The sequence below is a fragment of the Chelonoidis abingdonii genome, chromosome 3 (assembly GCF_003597395.2).
Source record: "Chelonoidis abingdonii isolate Lonesome George chromosome 3, CheloAbing_2.0, whole genome shotgun sequence".
NCBI lineage: Eukaryota > Metazoa > Chordata > Testudines > Testudinidae > Chelonoidis > Chelonoidis abingdonii.
Window position 1 is genome coordinate 13291094 of NC_133771.1, and position 17687 is coordinate 13308780.

The 17687-nt window shown below is 41.0% G+C and overlaps 1 protein-coding gene across 1 annotated transcript in view; it reads right to left on the minus strand.

Moving 5' to 3' along the window:
• Window positions 1-11853, minus strand: part of TFAP2D (transcription factor AP-2 delta) — a 64205-nt gene extending 52352 nt beyond the window's left edge. The window contains exons 1-3 of the mRNA XM_032804086.2: window positions 11815-11853; window positions 10492-10989; window positions 7213-7273 (exon numbers count right to left, since the gene is read on the minus strand). Coding sequence (XP_032659977.1) covers window positions 7213-7273; window positions 10492-10989; window positions 11815-11853 — 598 coding nt within the window. The remainder of the gene's footprint in view (window positions 1-7212; window positions 7274-10491; window positions 10990-11814) is intronic.
• Window positions 11854-17687: the final 5834 nt, after the last annotated feature.

Below are 17687 nucleotides of genomic sequence, written 5' to 3' on the forward strand. Positions count from 1 at the left end.
CCTCATACATTTCATATATCCCCTCTCATTAGGTCTACTGTTGTAGTAGCAGTCCATCAATTCCAGGTTCTCTTGTCTATAAATGGTTTGTTCCAGTAGCCAACTTATCATCAGATTGTCCTGGTTCCTCAACATCTGGCACAGACCTTGTTAATCCAGGCGACATCCAAGCCTGGCATGACTCTCCTAGCTTGTGTCACTCTCATATTTGAAGTAGGCAGATGAAGCATTAGGGGGTCTTTTTGCCCAAGGACCCCTACTGGAAAGTTGGGTATCAACTGGGATTTGAACCCTGGTGTCTCATATCAAAGGGCAACACACTTATCCAGTCACTATATATATATATCAGTAAATAATCAGGAGATTTTTTCTGAGGTTTTTGCCCAGCTTCAGATCCTGACCCAGCAAAGAATGTAAGCACCTGTGTAACTGTAAAATCATGAGTAATATGGTTGAGTTCAGTGGGAGCTGCTGAGTTGTCAATACTTTTGAAAATCAAATCACTTAAGTATAGGCCTAAATAGGCAATTAAGAGCCTAACTTTGGGCACCCATGTTTGAAAATCTTGCCCTGAGAAGTTAATTCAGATGAAGTAGGAATGCTTCTATAACCGATGCAAAACAAAATAAACAAAAGGACAAGTATGCTTTTGTCTGTTATGTTGTTGTTTGTCCTTCCCTCACTGGCTTCCAGGAACACAACTGTGAAGATTTCTACAGACATGCACAAGGGAAGACATTCAATGGAAGGAGAATGGGCGCTTGATCAATCATAATGCCAACATCATGCAATTATACTGAAGGGATTTGTGCTTTATAATGAGAACATAAATCTCATTTTAATGATATGGGCTCAAATGCAAAATGTTCAGAGCTTAGAGAAAAAAATCAGTCTATTTCTCTTATTTGTTAATTTCACCTGTCTCCCGAACTGTCAAATGTGTCATAAAGAAGCAGAACTGTCTAAAAGAACTCCTAAGACATTAAGGTTTTTTTTAAAGCAGAAATTCCCAGTTAACAATCTTTTAGCAAATGTGCCAACTCTTCATCCTGCCAGAGATTTGGGGAAATGGAGGCAGGCTTCTTTCTTTCTTTCTGTCTTTCGGCTTGCTGTGTTCTGCGTATATGCTGAATGATGAGATTTTGGCACGCTATATTGTGTTTTGTGTTGTGCTGTGTGTTTTCTTCCTGTGTGTATGTGTGTGTGTGTCTGATGATGAGACTTTGGTACGTTGTGTGGTGTGTTTTGTGTTCCCTGTGTTGTATTATGTACTTTTGTCTTCCTTGTGTTGTCTTTTGCACTCTGTGCGTCTCGTTTGCATTAGGTGCTGCTGGGCTTTTTGCTAGTCTGTGTGCTCTCTCTGTGCGTGTGTGTGGGTGTGCACGCACGCGTGCGGGTGGGAGGTGTTGTATTTGACATATTGTATGTCTGGGTGCTGTCCTTGCTGTGTGTGCGTGGCGCGAAATGTGCGACCCTCTTCTACTTGCGTTGTGTGCTGCTGGTGTGTTGTACCGATGTGTGCGTCCTGTTCTGGTGCGCATAACTGCTTGTGGTGGTGTTTAGGTGCGTGTGGTGTTCTGTGCGCAGGGCAACGTGTGCATTGTGGTTTGCGCCCTGTCCTAGTCTATGCTATGGAAGTTCTGTTTGTGTGGCTTGTATTGTGCGCCGGTGTGTCTGTGAGTATGCTATGGAAGTTCTGTTTGTGTTGCTTCCGGGGTGTGTGTGTGTGTGTGTGTATGCTATGGAAGTTCTATTTGTGTTGTCTGCATTGTGCGAAGGGGGGGGGGGGGGGGCGCTACCGCGTGTTTCAGCTATTCAGAGCCAGGCCGAGCTGAAGCTGTTGTCTCGCGTGAGGAAGCATAAAAGCCCTCAATCCTGCAATGGAGCAGAAGGTGAAATGTAGCAGAAGGTGAAGAAACTAGCAGAAGGTCAGCACAGAGCAGACTCCCCTGCCCACCAGTAACTCCTTCACTGCCCCATGCTACTGCTGAAGCCGTATTTCCATGCAGCTCTGACGGAAACGGGGCGTTTGTTCCCAACCCCAAGTTTCGCAGGGAGCCTGATCTTGCAAACATTAGCGACTAGTTGTGGCATTGGCTTGACACCACAAGGGACGATTTTTGCAGGCAAACAAAACCGACTCCCTCCCAACCTAACCAGGTGCTTGCAGTTCCCGTGTAGGGCAAAGCAAGCTGCAGGAATGGGTTTTTTTTAATCATTATTATTTATTTTACTTGACGCCTAATAAACACAAACGCCTAACGCTGCGCGGATTACAGACCCTGCCTTCTAGTCTAACCCCTCGACCAGTGTTTGTTGTTGTCGGTTTGAGATTATCTCGGCTGGAACCGCGAAACCTATTAATTAAACAAGTTATTAGGATTTAATACAATTCAGATTGGCCCCTGAAAAGAGACAGCCGTGTTAATTACAGTGTATTAGGGCTCGGGACACAATGATAGGTATTACAGGATTATCAAGACTATTGTAAGGTTCTTCAACGGTTAAGAGCTGGTGGTGGAAAGGAGGTGGGGCCTGAGAACAACAAACGGAAGAAAAGGCAATTAATTGAAAGATTAAATTCCCTTTATGTACAGTGCTATATTAGCCTACGGTACAGGATGCACCCGTGGATCCAGATCTTATCCTTTGCCCTTAATTACCTGGAGAAAATAAGTTTCCTTTTAGTGGAAAGTTTCACAACATCATTGTAAAACGATACATTATCCTTTGTTATGTAAGACCAAATTCTGCTTTTTCGATGTCCTACATATATATTGTATTTTGGATACAGAATAGTACTGGACAAATATAGGAATAGGTATAGCCTGTCTTTGGGTGGCGGAGGGGTGAGAGAGAGAGAGAGAAGGGGAGAGGGAGAGGGAGATACAATAGGATAATCTATCTTGACATAGAGAATATTTAGCAAGCAAGCAAAATAAATTCCCTGTTAACTTTCCTGCCAAACAGGTGTTTGCAATTTAAATGAAATAAAAGCAATAAAGGATATTACCATTCCTGTATCTGCCCAGTTTTCAGTACCACTATTGCAGAGATTACAGAGACAGTATATGGAAAACACCTTTCACACCCAGATCTAGTCTACCGCTCCTTCCATGTGTGACCCGAGGTATCCTAAAGGGGAGCTTCAGTTTGTTGTTCTGTGTTAACGTCGCCTCTAAGCGTCCCCCGCTTAAACTCTCGCCCTTAATGAGTGAGACATGAGGGTGCAGTTTCGTCATGAAGTGTCTCAAATTAAAATTGAAGATCAGAGAAAATGATCAAACCGCATGGAATCCCTTTCAAATTGGAGGCAGCGCCATAAGTAAATACATAAAAGGCAGAAGAGAGAAGGGGAAGCGTCTTTCCCATGATTTTATTGGCAGACTTTTGGGTGACTGATGCTTGAGGTTTTAAGAATTTGTGTTTTTAATCAAATAAGATCTGACAGTGTTCCTAGCTAGGCATTAATGCCTCCGCATTCGCATGTCAGTCACCTCTAAGCGATCTGACAAACTCAAGATCTCTGAGAACGTGCAGAGTTCAGATCATATTAATTCCCCCAAAATGTTTTGATTCAAAGTAGTTTGTATTTTATGTTGCCAAGGGCAATCGAAAAAGAGCAATTGCCGATAGCCTGGCCCCTCTCTCGTCATGGCCCAGAGGCGATAGCAGTATTTAAGCATCTTGAAATTAGCCTGGGGCAGGAACGATGGATGATCACAAAGCGAAACAAGAGCTTTTTTTTTTTTTTTTTTTTTTTAGAGTTTGCCTTCTCGATTTCATAAAACGACTGGGGCCAAATGTCACTGTGTTGTCTTTTTAAATCCAAATATTTGGCGGTGAGGACACCGAAGCCGTGGATGCTTCATACGCAGGGGGGTTTGGGGGGAAGTTAGCAAACAAGCCCCCCCAAAATCAAACGGGAAGCAGGCTCTTTGGCTTTAAAATGGCAACCTAAAAGGGAAGGAGTCGATCATAATAAAAGCGGGAGACATTTCCTGGGAAAATGTCAGAGGAGAGGGTGGGGGTTTGTTGGTGTTTTGTTTTGTTTTAATGATCCAAAACCACAGACGACTCCTGTAAATAGAAGCTTCGTTTCTTCAAGTGATTTCTTTTGAAACAGGCGATCTGAGTATTCAACTTTAAGGCAAAGCTCCACTCTGTATGTACAACATTAATATGATCTCTGCAGAATTTGGTACTCAGAAATATTAACATATCAAAGCAGCTGCCTGAGGCTAGAGAAGCTATCGATACAAGAGCAGTAGGTAAAGTAAAGATTATTGGTTCTGATGGTTGGAGTGGTGGAGCTCCGGGCTATATCCTGCACACCAGTAAATGAAAGTGATAGCATGGGGATCTCTGCATCAGAATTGGTGGCAAATATTTTATCTAGCTGGTAATTATCTCGCCACCACCTAAGTCCTGCAAAAGTCTTTTGCTTTCCGAAGCTCATTAAAGGAAAACGCAAAATCACGGCACCGAACAATATCGCAGCCAGCCAGGATGCGTAATGTCAGACCTGTGCTCGGAGACGGACACGGGGGTTTGCTGAGGCTGTTTTTGATTTATTTGTATTTATTATAATTATTATTCAGGTTGATAAAGAAAACCACGTGGCCTTTAAGACCCCCCCGCTTTCCCCCAACAATAGAATGACTTCTGTTCAAGAGGAAATTATATGAGGAGTTATGTTTTAAAATCTTTCTTTCTTTGTTTCTTCGAGTAAAAAAAAAAGCCAACCTCATTTTTTAAAAAAAAAATATATATGTATGTATTAACGAGAAAAAAAGTCTGACATAAGCCGTTTAAAATATTAGGGAAGCCCCGAATACATATATTCTTGATGATGTATCGCTAGAAAAGAAGTCTGATGTATTTATATGGGATACTGTACCGAGCTTAGGCGTAGGATGTTTTGATTATTGCTAACACCGATCGCTTTTTTTGAAGTCGTACAAAATATTTATTATGCATTTTTAATGTACATTTGAAAAGTGAAGACTCGGCTTTGATATCTACCCCTGACTTCATCACGAGATAGCTCCTGTGCAGCTTCAGTTCGGCACTAGATCAGTGGAGGAAAAAGCTTACATTTTCACGCCGGATTTCCTTTACTATCAATCTTTAAATCCTTGAGCAACTTGATCTCTTTTTTTTTAAAAAAAAGTCTTGACTACAATCAGCCACACAGGTAATTGGAAGCTCCTTAGCTGAGCTGGAGAAATTGAATAAACTGGATGTGAGCAGAACGGATATATGAATCCTCTTTCACAAGGGAGATTAGATCCCAGTCAAGTAGTACAGACATAAACCCCAATTTATGGGAATTCATTCACTCCCCGTCTCTCTTTGATAAGGATTCAGCTTCCTAGAGGTCAGATTTTGGTTCAGAAACGAAAACACTTTCTAAGATATAATTAATATCAACTGAATTGCAAGGAGAAAGAGCCAAGGGGAAACACGCAGGCGGGGGTAAAGCCCTTTTATGGACAGATTGCAACAGATAGGAACTGCTAACACACATCCATATAGAAACAATCCCTGCAACGTCCTGAAGTTTCAACCCGCCATGATTCTCCAGTACTACTGCAAACAGAACTGTGGGAGGAATGTTACCCTCAACTCCTCTGTCTTCTCCCACTTTACAGACTTCTGCAGCCCCCCTCTTCCCCCTCCCCGGTTCATTCCTATGTGAAATAAGAATTAAATCTAGCTTTGCCTCCGAGCCGTTTGGCGAGGGCTACATTTTTAAACCAAGGGATATGTATAGTGTTATACAGGACAGACTCCAAAGACAACCCCAGGTTGGAAGGAAGAGGCGAGCGCCGGGAAAGATTGCAATTAGTGGAGCTGTTCTTTCAGCACTAGAAGCAGTGTCACCAGCCTTCTCAGTGACTGCCCCACCTTTCATCTACCGTCCACATTGCTTTGAATAACAGCCCCTCACTTGGCTTTTTGTTCTCTCAGCTACCACGTTGACACTACCAGGCCCCGGCGTGTTTGTGCTGTCGGATTTCATTGCTGAGCGTTGTGCTAGTGCTAAAATCCTTGGTAAGCAAATCACTCGTTTAAAATACAAGTGGATTCAGTTGTTATCCATCCCACTCACCTTCCGCCTTTTGTTTTGGGCTAATTCTCCCCTCCCACAATCACTGGGTCAAGATTTACAGTGCTCCTTGCCACCGAACTGGGGATTTCAATCGGTACATGGGATAAAACAACCAGTCGAAACAATTCGGAGTGACTCACAATCTGTGTCGGATCTCAGTCTATGTTAAATATACTAGAGGGGTTTTTTTCCAATGCAATTTCAATGGCGATTCGTTTCCGGCTGCATTTTATTTTTTATTTAAATCTATAGTTTGTTCCGGGATCTGAATAATAACATCAGTTTTATCCTACTTCGATAACACGGCACCTAATAGCATAATGAATAAGAACGGACTTCATTCAACAGGAAAGTGAATAATGACGGGAAAGAATATTACTTTCCAAGACGTAGCGTGGGTCTTTGACAAATCCCTTATATTCGTTTGATTCTGAATACATATATTTCTGATAAACATTATCTTGGGATACAGTATGTCTCTATATTGGCGTTGAATATATGGGCCTATGGACAATGCGGTCTATTTTTGCATCTCTTAGTCAAAACAGATTCCCCCCCCCCCGCCCAAATAGTCACGAGCAAGGTGTTCCGGAAGGAGAACAGAATCGTCAGATATTTTCAGAAGCAGATGGAATCAAGGGCGGCTTTACCCAGGCAGCTAACTACTTTGTCAATCACTGATTTATCAACCTCTCTGTAACACTGAGTTATTTATTATATTCATATTTCCAAAACTCTCGCCCTGTACATAAGAGATCAGCCCGTAAATTTAACAGCCAGGCACTAGAGAGCACAAATATTTTTAAATCAAAAGGAGAAATCTACCCGAGAAACGGGGAACTAATGAAACAAACCGAAACCTCTATTCGCCTTTCATGTCGGAGAGCTGCCAGGAAGGGAGGTATTTGTAATTTACTGATACGCTACAAAACCATCAAGACACTACATTAGTTTTAACGTGCTTCTCTTTGCATTGAATTCATCAATCGTTTTCCAATATATTTGTAATATGCTTACACAACAACAGATAGAGAGAGACACAGGGTTGCTTTTTTTAAAGAAGTCAAATATAGGAAAATATTTTTTAACCTGCTTACCTCTCCTTATCACCCCACCTTGGCTGTTAAGTACTAGCCCACACTGGGCCTCCACCGACCCCTACAATTATGAAAAAAAAATCAGTCAGATACCAAAACGCTTAAAATTAAGCAGCGTTTGTTTTTAATATGGAGCTCGGTCAATAATGACAGTAAAGACAATATTTCAGCAACACATTTCTAAAATGGGATTCAAATTACCCGACAACTCCATACAATATCTCAGTCTAATTCTTTAATCTTCCACTATCCTAGGAAATGTATTTTTCACAGAATAAGTATCAGATTCCTTGCTATTTAGATATATAGAAATATTTTGCCTAGATAGATAGATAGATAGATAGATAGATAGATAGATAGGTAGAAGGGGGTTTATATGGAGATAGAGGCGGTCGATGGGAATAGATAGTTAGATAGATAGATAGATAGATAGATTTGAGAAACGTATGTGTATGCATATAAAGTCTCTCCGTGTGTGTACGTGTATATAGTGTGTGTGTATAGTGTATACACAAAGAAATTCTCCCAAATATCTGTTGATTTAAACAAATAAAATCTAAGCAACAATGCATCTGTCAATAATTCTACCAGATATCGATCTCTCTCTCTCGTGCTCTATATATGTGTGTGTATGAGAGAGTGTACACACATATACACACCGTGGTATGTAACATAGCCACTCATGCGCTATGTACAAGAGAATGAATATATGCTGATGTGTGTATGTGTGTCTTGGCTTATCTACGAAGAGGTTTGCATCTCTACGCATTTCTTCCTTATATTTACTCTAACTCTTACTCTTTTACTTTTAGATCCAATTTCTTTTTATACATATTTTTGATGGGGATCATGAAAGATTTAACAGTTTTTTTATGTATATACTGGGGGGAAAAACACAGTGGAAATGTGGTAAAGACGCATTTTCCTTTACAAACAAACCAGATATTTGACATGAAAGAGTCCTTTAAGGGTGTTAACCTACTCAACAGCCCGTGAACGGTTAAGAAAATGCGGAGGGAAAGCCGGTGCATAATAAAACCCCCACTTTACAAAACAACCTTTACAGTCCTCGCGCTCTCCCCCAGTTTCACTATATTGGCGCTGGCCTGTAAGACCCTCCTTTTCAAGGCTCTTTCTTATTTTAAGTGTTCTGCTTTAAAGTGATTATGAAATCAATATGAAAAAAAAAACTTGGCGACTGAGCATAAATTAAAGCGGTGACGGGAAAAGGTGTGACAGTTTCCTTTGTTGTCCATGGAAAATCTTTTTAGGGGACTGAAAGATGCCACTCCAGCCCCAAGACTGTTTGCATCTGTTAGGCTGACTTAAACCGCCCTCTAAACTATTGGACTTTCACTTAACATTCTGTGCAGGGGAAAGTATATTTACATTTCTTGCATTGGAAATGAGGCATATGCTGATGACCGTTTTAAAAAGAAAGACGGAGGAGAAGGGGAGATTGGTTAGACCACCGTTTTGGTTTATGGTATTTCAGCTTACCACCAAAACACCTCCCACTAAACACATGGTGAAATTAACAAGCCCGAAGTGTGTTTTGAAGCAACTAAATACATAACAATCAATTTCTCCCCGATGAGTCTTTTCTATACCTCAATATATTTCCCTCTTCTGTATGGAAATAGAGGGGGTGAAAAATAAGTGAAAGGGAGGATACCAAGATGCAAAGGGGGGATCAGGTTTATTTTTTAAATGGATTTTAATCAAATGATGAACCTTTTCCCCTATTTTTTCCAAAAATGTTTATTTCTATTTTTTAATAAACATGAATCTGGAGCTGCCAGCTTAACCAAGTTTTATTATTTCTATATTATTATGATTTGTAAGGGAAATATGTTGTTTGGTCGGATGACATTGCATAAATAACCAGTTGAATGGCACTAAGTCGAAAATTGGATAAAGTATGGTGCTCTTTTGCACAGGATTTAGGCATTGTCCGCTGCCTTGCAAACGTTCTTAATCCCCTCTTTTGAAAGATACAAGGCTTTGTGCCTGGCAAAGAAAAAAAATTTGTACAGATACAAAAAAATCAGCAGCAGACGTGGTTATAAAAAGGAGTAAATAGGTTTTAGTTGGTCTAAGAAGTGAATGCCAGATTTGGAGGTTGGGGGTGGACATAAGGGGAGCCTTATGGAAAATATATTTTAAAAATGCCCAGAGAATATATAATTATTTAGTGAATATAAATGTAGAAAAATCAAGATTTAAAGAGTTTCTCCTCCAAAGGGATCGAACAGATAATATTCTTTGGTTGGTACTATTCACTCCCCCCCGCCCAATAATCCCTTGCTCCGAGGTAAACAGAGGAAAATCTTTCTAATGGGGATCTTCTTAGTCTCCAAACTTCTGGGTTTTTTTAGAGCAGCTGACCCCTATGTATGGGGGAAAAGACAACATAGCGCATTGTGGGAAAGGAGGCAAAGACTGAGGGGAAGCAAGTACAGTAAATACGGTTAAATCCGTTTTAGCCTGGCTACATCTGGAGTGAACCCGGCTTCTTAGCTTGTTTTAAGGGAAAGTATTTGTATTTGCCTTTTAAAAAAAAAAATGTATTGTTCTAAATGATAGTTTTAAAAATACATTTTAACTTGAGACAGATAGACTCCTGGATATGAATTCTTAGCTGATGGTAACGGATTCATAATTGACTATAAACTAGGTTAATCTACATAGATAGATAGACCTACATCCATATCTATATGTCTCAAGACCCTCACTATTTTACTGTCAAACATTGATTTTATTCTTTACTTTTTGCTTTAACATTTCATCTATCGCAGTTAAACCAAGGGATATCTGCAGGACATCATGAGATTTTTTTTTAAATATCGCATAGTAGAGATATTTTTTTTCCTGACGTTTCTCCTTCCCTCTCCCTCGATTTATTTGGATTTTTATATGTGTCCGCGTGTTAATTAAATATACACATTTACCACACACGTTAGGAAAGGGAGAAAAACGGATTTAGATGGATTATTTTGTAGCCATTTCTAGTGCCTTTGGTTTGGAGGGGATACACACAAACACACACACAATCTCCTGATTAACTAGCCAAACCGCACCTGTTTCAACTCAGCCGCCGTCTAAAACGTTAATCCAGGTGCGAGGTTATTTGTCCGGCAAGAGGACTACATATTTTTAGTTTTGAACCCTGGAAATGGCTCTTATGCCTCCACCCTATGTGATCGGTGTGAAAGCGATCCTGAAGCTAAGAGGCTATGAGGAGGATGCATCATCGAAAGTATATTGCATGCTATTTACCTGCAAATCGTCTGTCCCCGAGGCTGCAAGCCCGAGGCTTGGTCCCGGCAGGAGTCTTTGATCGGGATGCATCCCATATTGGGACCCATGGCTCATAAGAGACAGGTCGTGGCGCCGGTAAGCATCTAAACACCCCAGCTCTCTCCTCTGCTCGTCCAAGCAAGAGGATTTGAGAGCCCGGGCGTTGTGCAGGTTAATAAAATCGGTGGGTTCCCCATGGTGGATCTGCTGGTAGTATTGCTGCGAGTGGTGGAGAGAATTCAAGGAGTAAGCGTCAGGGTTGACTGCCGGGTGGCCGTGTTGGAACTCGTAGTGGAAGGACTGGTGGTGAAGTGGTGTGTACTGGTGATTAGTGGAGAAATACGGGGAAGCAAACTCAGTGCCGGTGGTAGGGTAAGTTAGAGGCGAAGAGGAGGAATAGGCGACGGTTGAGTTGGCCACAGACTCCAGACATCCAAGCTGCATCAAACGATAGCTGTTTGATCCGTCATGACGTATCTGAAAGGAAGAAGGGAAAAGGAGATCCAAAAATTGGAGGTTTGTCATTTAAAACACCATGTGTGACTCTGCCCAGCACCCTACCCTGAATAGCTTCCCCCCATTCAAGGTGCCTGGCTCCAAGCCGCCCCAAGGTCGCTTCCCCGACACCTTGGGCGGGTGTCATGCAGATCTGGTCAAAACAATAAACACACACCCGAACCTGCCTTAGTACAGTCGAGCAAAATGAATCCACCGGACAGAAATACAAAAAAAAAAAAAAAAAAAAAAAAGGACCACAACCAAAAATACTGATCGTAGCCTCTGCTATCCGGGAGTGAAACAAAAAGTTATCGCGCAGAAGGGCTTTAATTCCACGGGAACACCCAGAAGGGAGAAAAAAATCTCTCCCATGTGTTATAGAGCATTACACATCTAGATAGCTAGCTGCCGCCTTCTTGTGTTTGGAACCCCGGTTTCTAAGGAATCCTGTCACATTGTCCCCCTCAAATGTTCCTAGAGGAAGGCCATGCTCCATCCTTGCCACATCTTCCCCTTTCTGGCGATTTAATTATTTCCCCCTCAACTTCATTATATTATTAGGGGTCTTATTCTGTTTTCGTGCTGGGACTGTTTCAACGTGGTAATGAGTTGCTCTGGCTGGTGACAGATGTCATAACGAATTCTCTCCCTATACTTCTTTAAATGATCTCTGAAGCAGGATTATAATTAAATGTAACGGTCCAATATGGATTTAAAAAATGGAAACAACCACAGAGGCACACACGCTCACACCCATGCACACACACACCCATGAACACACACACACACACACACACAAAATACCTCTGCTTCGTGGACTAGTCCTGGAAATGTAGTTGACATTTTGGGTTCTCCGAAAAAAGGCTCAGGATAAACTTCCCTCTCAAAAAAACCAAATCAAATCAAAATAAATTTAAAACATCCAAACTCCTTGTATCCCCACCTGGTTTTTAAAAAATCTATATCTACGAGAGAATTTGCAATGTATCTGCATAGATCAGATCGCTTTCCTTTTCCATGCACCACCTTAAAAACCTGTAGGAACAAAATTTTCCCTCTGCACAAAAGCAGCTCCCTGGATCAGATTTTGTACTTGCTGGGTATTTCTTTGGCTGATGTCGTAGGTCCCTTGGTAATATAGAAGTTTTGAAAATTAAGCATCAGCACTGAGAACTGGGAGGACAATAGATAGAGGAGCTTCATCCCAGGAGACAAGGAATAAATATTGTATCTTCGCCTAATAAGGAACTGTAGGTTCTTTCAACATTTTTATACAGTTTTTCCTCCACTCTTTAGAATGCTTTTTTCTCACACAGGCTAATATGGGAGCTAATCTGATCGAAGGGGGCATTTTGAACACATTTTATCGGGAGGCTATAGATCTAATAGAGATAGTAGTCTATATTAATTAAATCGTCATTTTAAATAGGTAAGTGTGATCCTTCCTGTTGGTTCTATTGCTTTTAAATATAGACCCAAATAAAACATTGCACATTTTTGGTGTGTGTCTTTAGCTGTATTTTTCTAAATTAAAACAATGTTGCTGGGTTTGATTTTTTTTTCTTACGTTTACATCGAATTCAAGTCCACCCCACATTCCAATCTTTTTTTTAAAATAGTTTTTCAAATAAATAGCTAGTCTGAGACCATAAAGTATAATTGCAGTGAATTTATGTATACACACACACACGTATATATACCTTACATATAGTGTGTGTATATATATACACACATACACTTAAATATACACACATATGAAATATGAGGGAAAAGATGGGATTGTGTGAGAGGAGGGTGGACTTTTTCCATTTAAATTAAGTTTTATTTTTAGTTTTTTTAAAGAAGTGCTGATACGTTTTATTCGTGGAAAATTAATTGAGGCTGGATAGCACTGTATTGCACATATGAAGGTTTTACAAATATGTTTATCTATTTATTTATTGACAGTGGTAGGTTGGGTCTGAAACACTCGGGGGAAGAACGAAGAAGAAGATGAAGAAGAAACCTTCTATTTAGAAGGAGAAGTATCACAATATCAACGACCGTTCTAAATCGAGCACAATCCTGGGAAGTTGTAAACGTTCTGAGAAAGGCTCCTGGCCAAAAGGCATTTCCTGCCGATGTGTGTCTGCTGATGGCTAGTTTCTACAGATTACAAGCCTGGAGTTAAAAGAGGGTATAACTCGCTTTTAATTGCCATTTAATTTGGTTTGCTTTTAAGTGTTTAGCTGCAAAGGTGTCTTAATAATAAGCCGCAGGCAAATAGGCATGTGGTGGTTTTTTTTTAAGGTCTAGTTTTGGGGAAGGTTTACTGGTATCTGTTCATGCAGGCTAACAGGACCTGTCATTCAGCCCTCTTTTCTTTATACAAATGGACAAAGGCACACGACTAGAATTGAAATGCATTGTCTGAGATGGAAAAGTGCGATTATCCAGCCGTGCATAAGGGTCAGCAGCAAACACTTTTTAGCACCCCAACGTTTTATTAGTGGGTTCATGTTGGCAGAGTTGCCCCCCCCCCCATTCTCCTTAATGGAGAAGGAGGAGGATAAGAGGAAGGAAGGGCATTTTATTAACTTTTTTCTTTAAATAGGGAATTTCGACACTGATTATTCTAACGTAATTACTGAGATATCAAAGGTCCCTTTTCTTTCCCTATGTTTGATATTCCAGGAACGATTCCACATGCTAGCAATAGCTGGACTTCTCAAGAGTCTGGTAGACAAGATGATGAAATAATGTGGAGTAAATAAACAAGCTGGACTCCTTTAAATTATTGCCCCACTCCCAATGAATGAAATATGTGTGTACAGTAAACACACAAACAATAGGGCATAGACCTAAAAAAGTTAAGACACCTTGAATAAATACTTCTGACATATAAATGACTTTGTTTCCTCTTCTTCTTCTTCATCATCATCATCATCATCATCATCATTCAGACACAAAACAATCTCTCAACACTCTTTAGAGGTAAAGATTTTCCTGAAAACGGAGATTTATATCACTATTAATGCCTAAGGATGTTATTTTTGTCGCATACGTTTGTTTTGATTATTGTTTCTCCGTCGCAATTTACATTAAAAGGGGTTGAACTACGAATAAATACAGCAAATAAAAAAACATAACGGAGAACGCGATAGACTAGGCTGTGCATGGGGACAATAAGTTATGAAAAGCGTGGATGTGAGTCAATTTTCTGACAGGATCATACAGTATTTTCTTTCCTATCATCGTATGTATGTAAATTCATTCCTCAGATCAACGCTTTTAATGAGCTATTTCTCCACAGAACACATTAACCTTCTATTTATTTACTTGGAAAACTTCCATATGGGGAGAGAGAGTTATTTTAGTTTGAGTTTTGCTAGTCTCATTGGCTGCAAGTACTTTCTGCACCCAAACAGGAAGCAACGCTTGCATTTTAGGACACATACATAATCAGTTAAGTGGGACGCAAGTTTACTAAACAAGGACTGATTCCTTCAGTACCCACTTAACAAAGAGAGTCACTCCTCCCCTCCCCCACCGCACACAAAAATGCACAGTCGCAAATAAACCGAAAGATGAGCCTAACTTCGCTTGTGTGGGGAGTTTTGATCAGTGAATCAAACTACAACAAAATGTTCCTGTTTGGAGGAAAAGTTTAAGAAATCTGCGTGCCATATGCACGTACTGGTCAATTCCATCTGTTCTGTTTGGTTCTGTCCCCTATGCTTTTCTAAGGCACACCATATAGACAGTTTGTTTCTAACCTCCCCCCAAACCCAATTAATAGGCTGAGGCAAGCTGCAGATCACTTATTAATTACTCCAAAAGAAGTTCTTTCAGGAAAGTTAATTGGTATCTTTCTGTTTTCCTATCATCGCCATGAGCTAATGGCCACAACAGACTTGAGCGCGCGGCTTAATTGAATTAGCTGGGTAAATTATTTAATAGGGCGTGCTCTCCCATTGACGAGCGTGCAAAGGTTTCTTCCTTGAGAAGAACCTAGCCTGACATTAGGGACGGTGAATTTCGAAGGGAGATCTGGGCAAGGCAGACTGGACCTCTGGAAAAGTGCTTCTTGTCTGTGCTCCTCTTAATTCAGTTGGTAGCTCACTCAACTGCGTAAAGCTGCGGCTGCTGTTGTGGCAGGAAGCTTGGTCTGGATGTCTGGCTGTTGCGCCATATCAACTGCCCAGAACCGTTGAGCAGAGTGACTTGGTGTTTGACCTAAAAATGTTCTCAAGTTTTTACAGACCAGCCTGGAGCTAAATTTTCATTTTCCTGTCCCTTCCCCGGGCTCCTTCTAGAGTCCCTGGTTCCGAGGCGGGCTGACTTCACAGAGTGTTTCATTTTATTACAAATCACGAGCCTGCACTTAACAGTCTTTACTGGCGCAAACCTCCCAGCGACTTTAATGGGAGTTTTGACAAAGTCCTAGGACCAATTCTCTTTTCAAAGGGAGTTTGAATGAACAATGTGTTGAAAGACTCAACAGCAGGAATTCACTTTAAGACCTTTTGTGAGAATTGTAGCCACACGCCTACAGAAGAAGTGTCTCTATCCTTCACTGGCCGACAAAGGCAGTTGACGAAAGGGTATGTTTGCCTTTTCCTGTAGCTTTTTGTGCGTTTCTAAAGTGTGAAGGGCGTGAGCTTCGAGGAACCTCCTCTTCCCTTAAAAGAAAAAACATCCCTTTTAATAAGATCCCGGGGACATTTCTTTGTCCACCCGTCTTTCTAGCTTCCTAACCCATTGCTTTCGGGAGTCCGATTGCTTGTGAGGCTTTGTCTTAGCAGCCGCAAGGCTCCTGCCAATAATTTTGACTCCTGAGAGAGTGAAAACCGGACGCAGAAGGGTAAACCCAGACTATGAGCTACACTCTGCAGGCCGCACCCGGGCAAAACTTCAGTTGACTCGCCCTCTTGAAGAAGGGACTTCAGGACTGGTCCCTGCATGCATATGGTTTATCACAAGACATCCAGGTGGTCAATATCAGAAGGTTAGATGCTGCTGTATTCCATTACTGGTCTTTTGTGTTAAATTCAGAAGACTATACCTTAGGTAAAACACTGCAGAATTTGATCTATCTATCTATCTATCCATCCACACAACAAGACGATAGATGGATAGATAGATCTTGTAAATATGCTGAAAATGGCATTACACTTAGTACCTTTTGAATATTAGATTTTTTCCTATTAAAGATTGTTATCTTAAGACCCTAATTCATAAGACATCCTTGTTTCTTCTTCTTCTTCTTCTTCTCTCTCTCTCTGTATGTGAGGGGGGGACAATGAACACTGACCCCTGATTTCACTAACATTGCTAGAGGAATCAAGTTACATATCTCTTTGAGGAGTTTTGGGTTGCTGTGGCCAAGTTAGCATTTTTGGAAGAGTTTTTCCCCCCAGTAGATTAAAATTTGCCATTGGTACCCTCCTCCTCTTTCCTTTTTAATTCAGGCTAACAATTTTTTCTCGCCACAACACTCCATCATCTTTGTACATCTGTATTCTGCTTCAACACAGAAGCCGAGAGGCAACATAAGGGGACAGAGAAAAGTGCATCTGCAAGCAATTAAAACGTGGTGAATAAATTAGTCTACAATTAAAGGGCATAACTAGTGTCTCCGAGTAGTCTCTTTGATAACAGTGAAAATTCTTCTCGCTGAGATTTTGTCTGAGACTCAAGGGCAGCTATCCAAAGACAGAGGCCTGCCATCCTCAAACATCTAGCTGAGTATGGTTTAAATGTGGACTTGATCAATACTTTCCTGCAAAAAGAAGGATGGGACTGAATTCAGCCTGCACCATCCAATGCAATATTTTAGAATGGACTCCTTAGCCATGCCAGCTTGATGGCTCAATCTACTCTCCAATAATCAACGTTTTCACACATTCCTTGCATACACTGATCTCTTAAACTGCCCAGAACAGGAAAACCACTCCCCTGGGTTTGAAATCAAGACCCTTCCCTCAGAACAGATTCTGTTTGAAAGCATAAAGAACAGAACCTCTCTCTTTCATTATGCCCGGTGTCACCCACTGGATGACCCTTTTGTTCCAGCCTTCCCTTTCTGTTCTTTATTGACTGTTGTGACTGTAATGTTTGCACAGATTCTCGTGTCGTTCTCCTTCCCCCTGTCTGTCATCCCTTTGACTTGTGTCATTAGCTAATTTCCTCTTCTTAGTGTCGCTTATTCCACATCATGAACTAGACGAGGATGGCCCTAATTTGGTTCTTCTAGGCACCTAGCTGTTCAATTCCCACGATCTTTGTCTCTCCTAACCAGCTTCCTATTCTTGAAAATATCTTGCTCTCTTCAGTACTTAAGTGCCATGTGTCAAATCCCTTCTATATTTGCTCAAGTTAATTTACCAGTTTCTTCAATGGGAGCTTTGCCTGAGGGCTGCAGAGAGAGTGCAGAACCTAGTGTGAAGGGTTGCATAGGAATCTTTCCTAAAGGATGATCAAGAATGGCCATGACCCCATTGATTCATCAACACCATTTTGCTACATTCTCGGTGTCACAAGTCTGTAGTTTTCTAGGTCTTTCATACATTCCTTCTTAGAGCTGTAACTGGACTTCTCTCCAATCTATGCATTGGTTCTACCTTTCAGAAGACATTTTAAATAGTTCTCCTAGCTCGTTCTCTATTCTTTAGCTAGCTCCATCCATCAGGCTATCT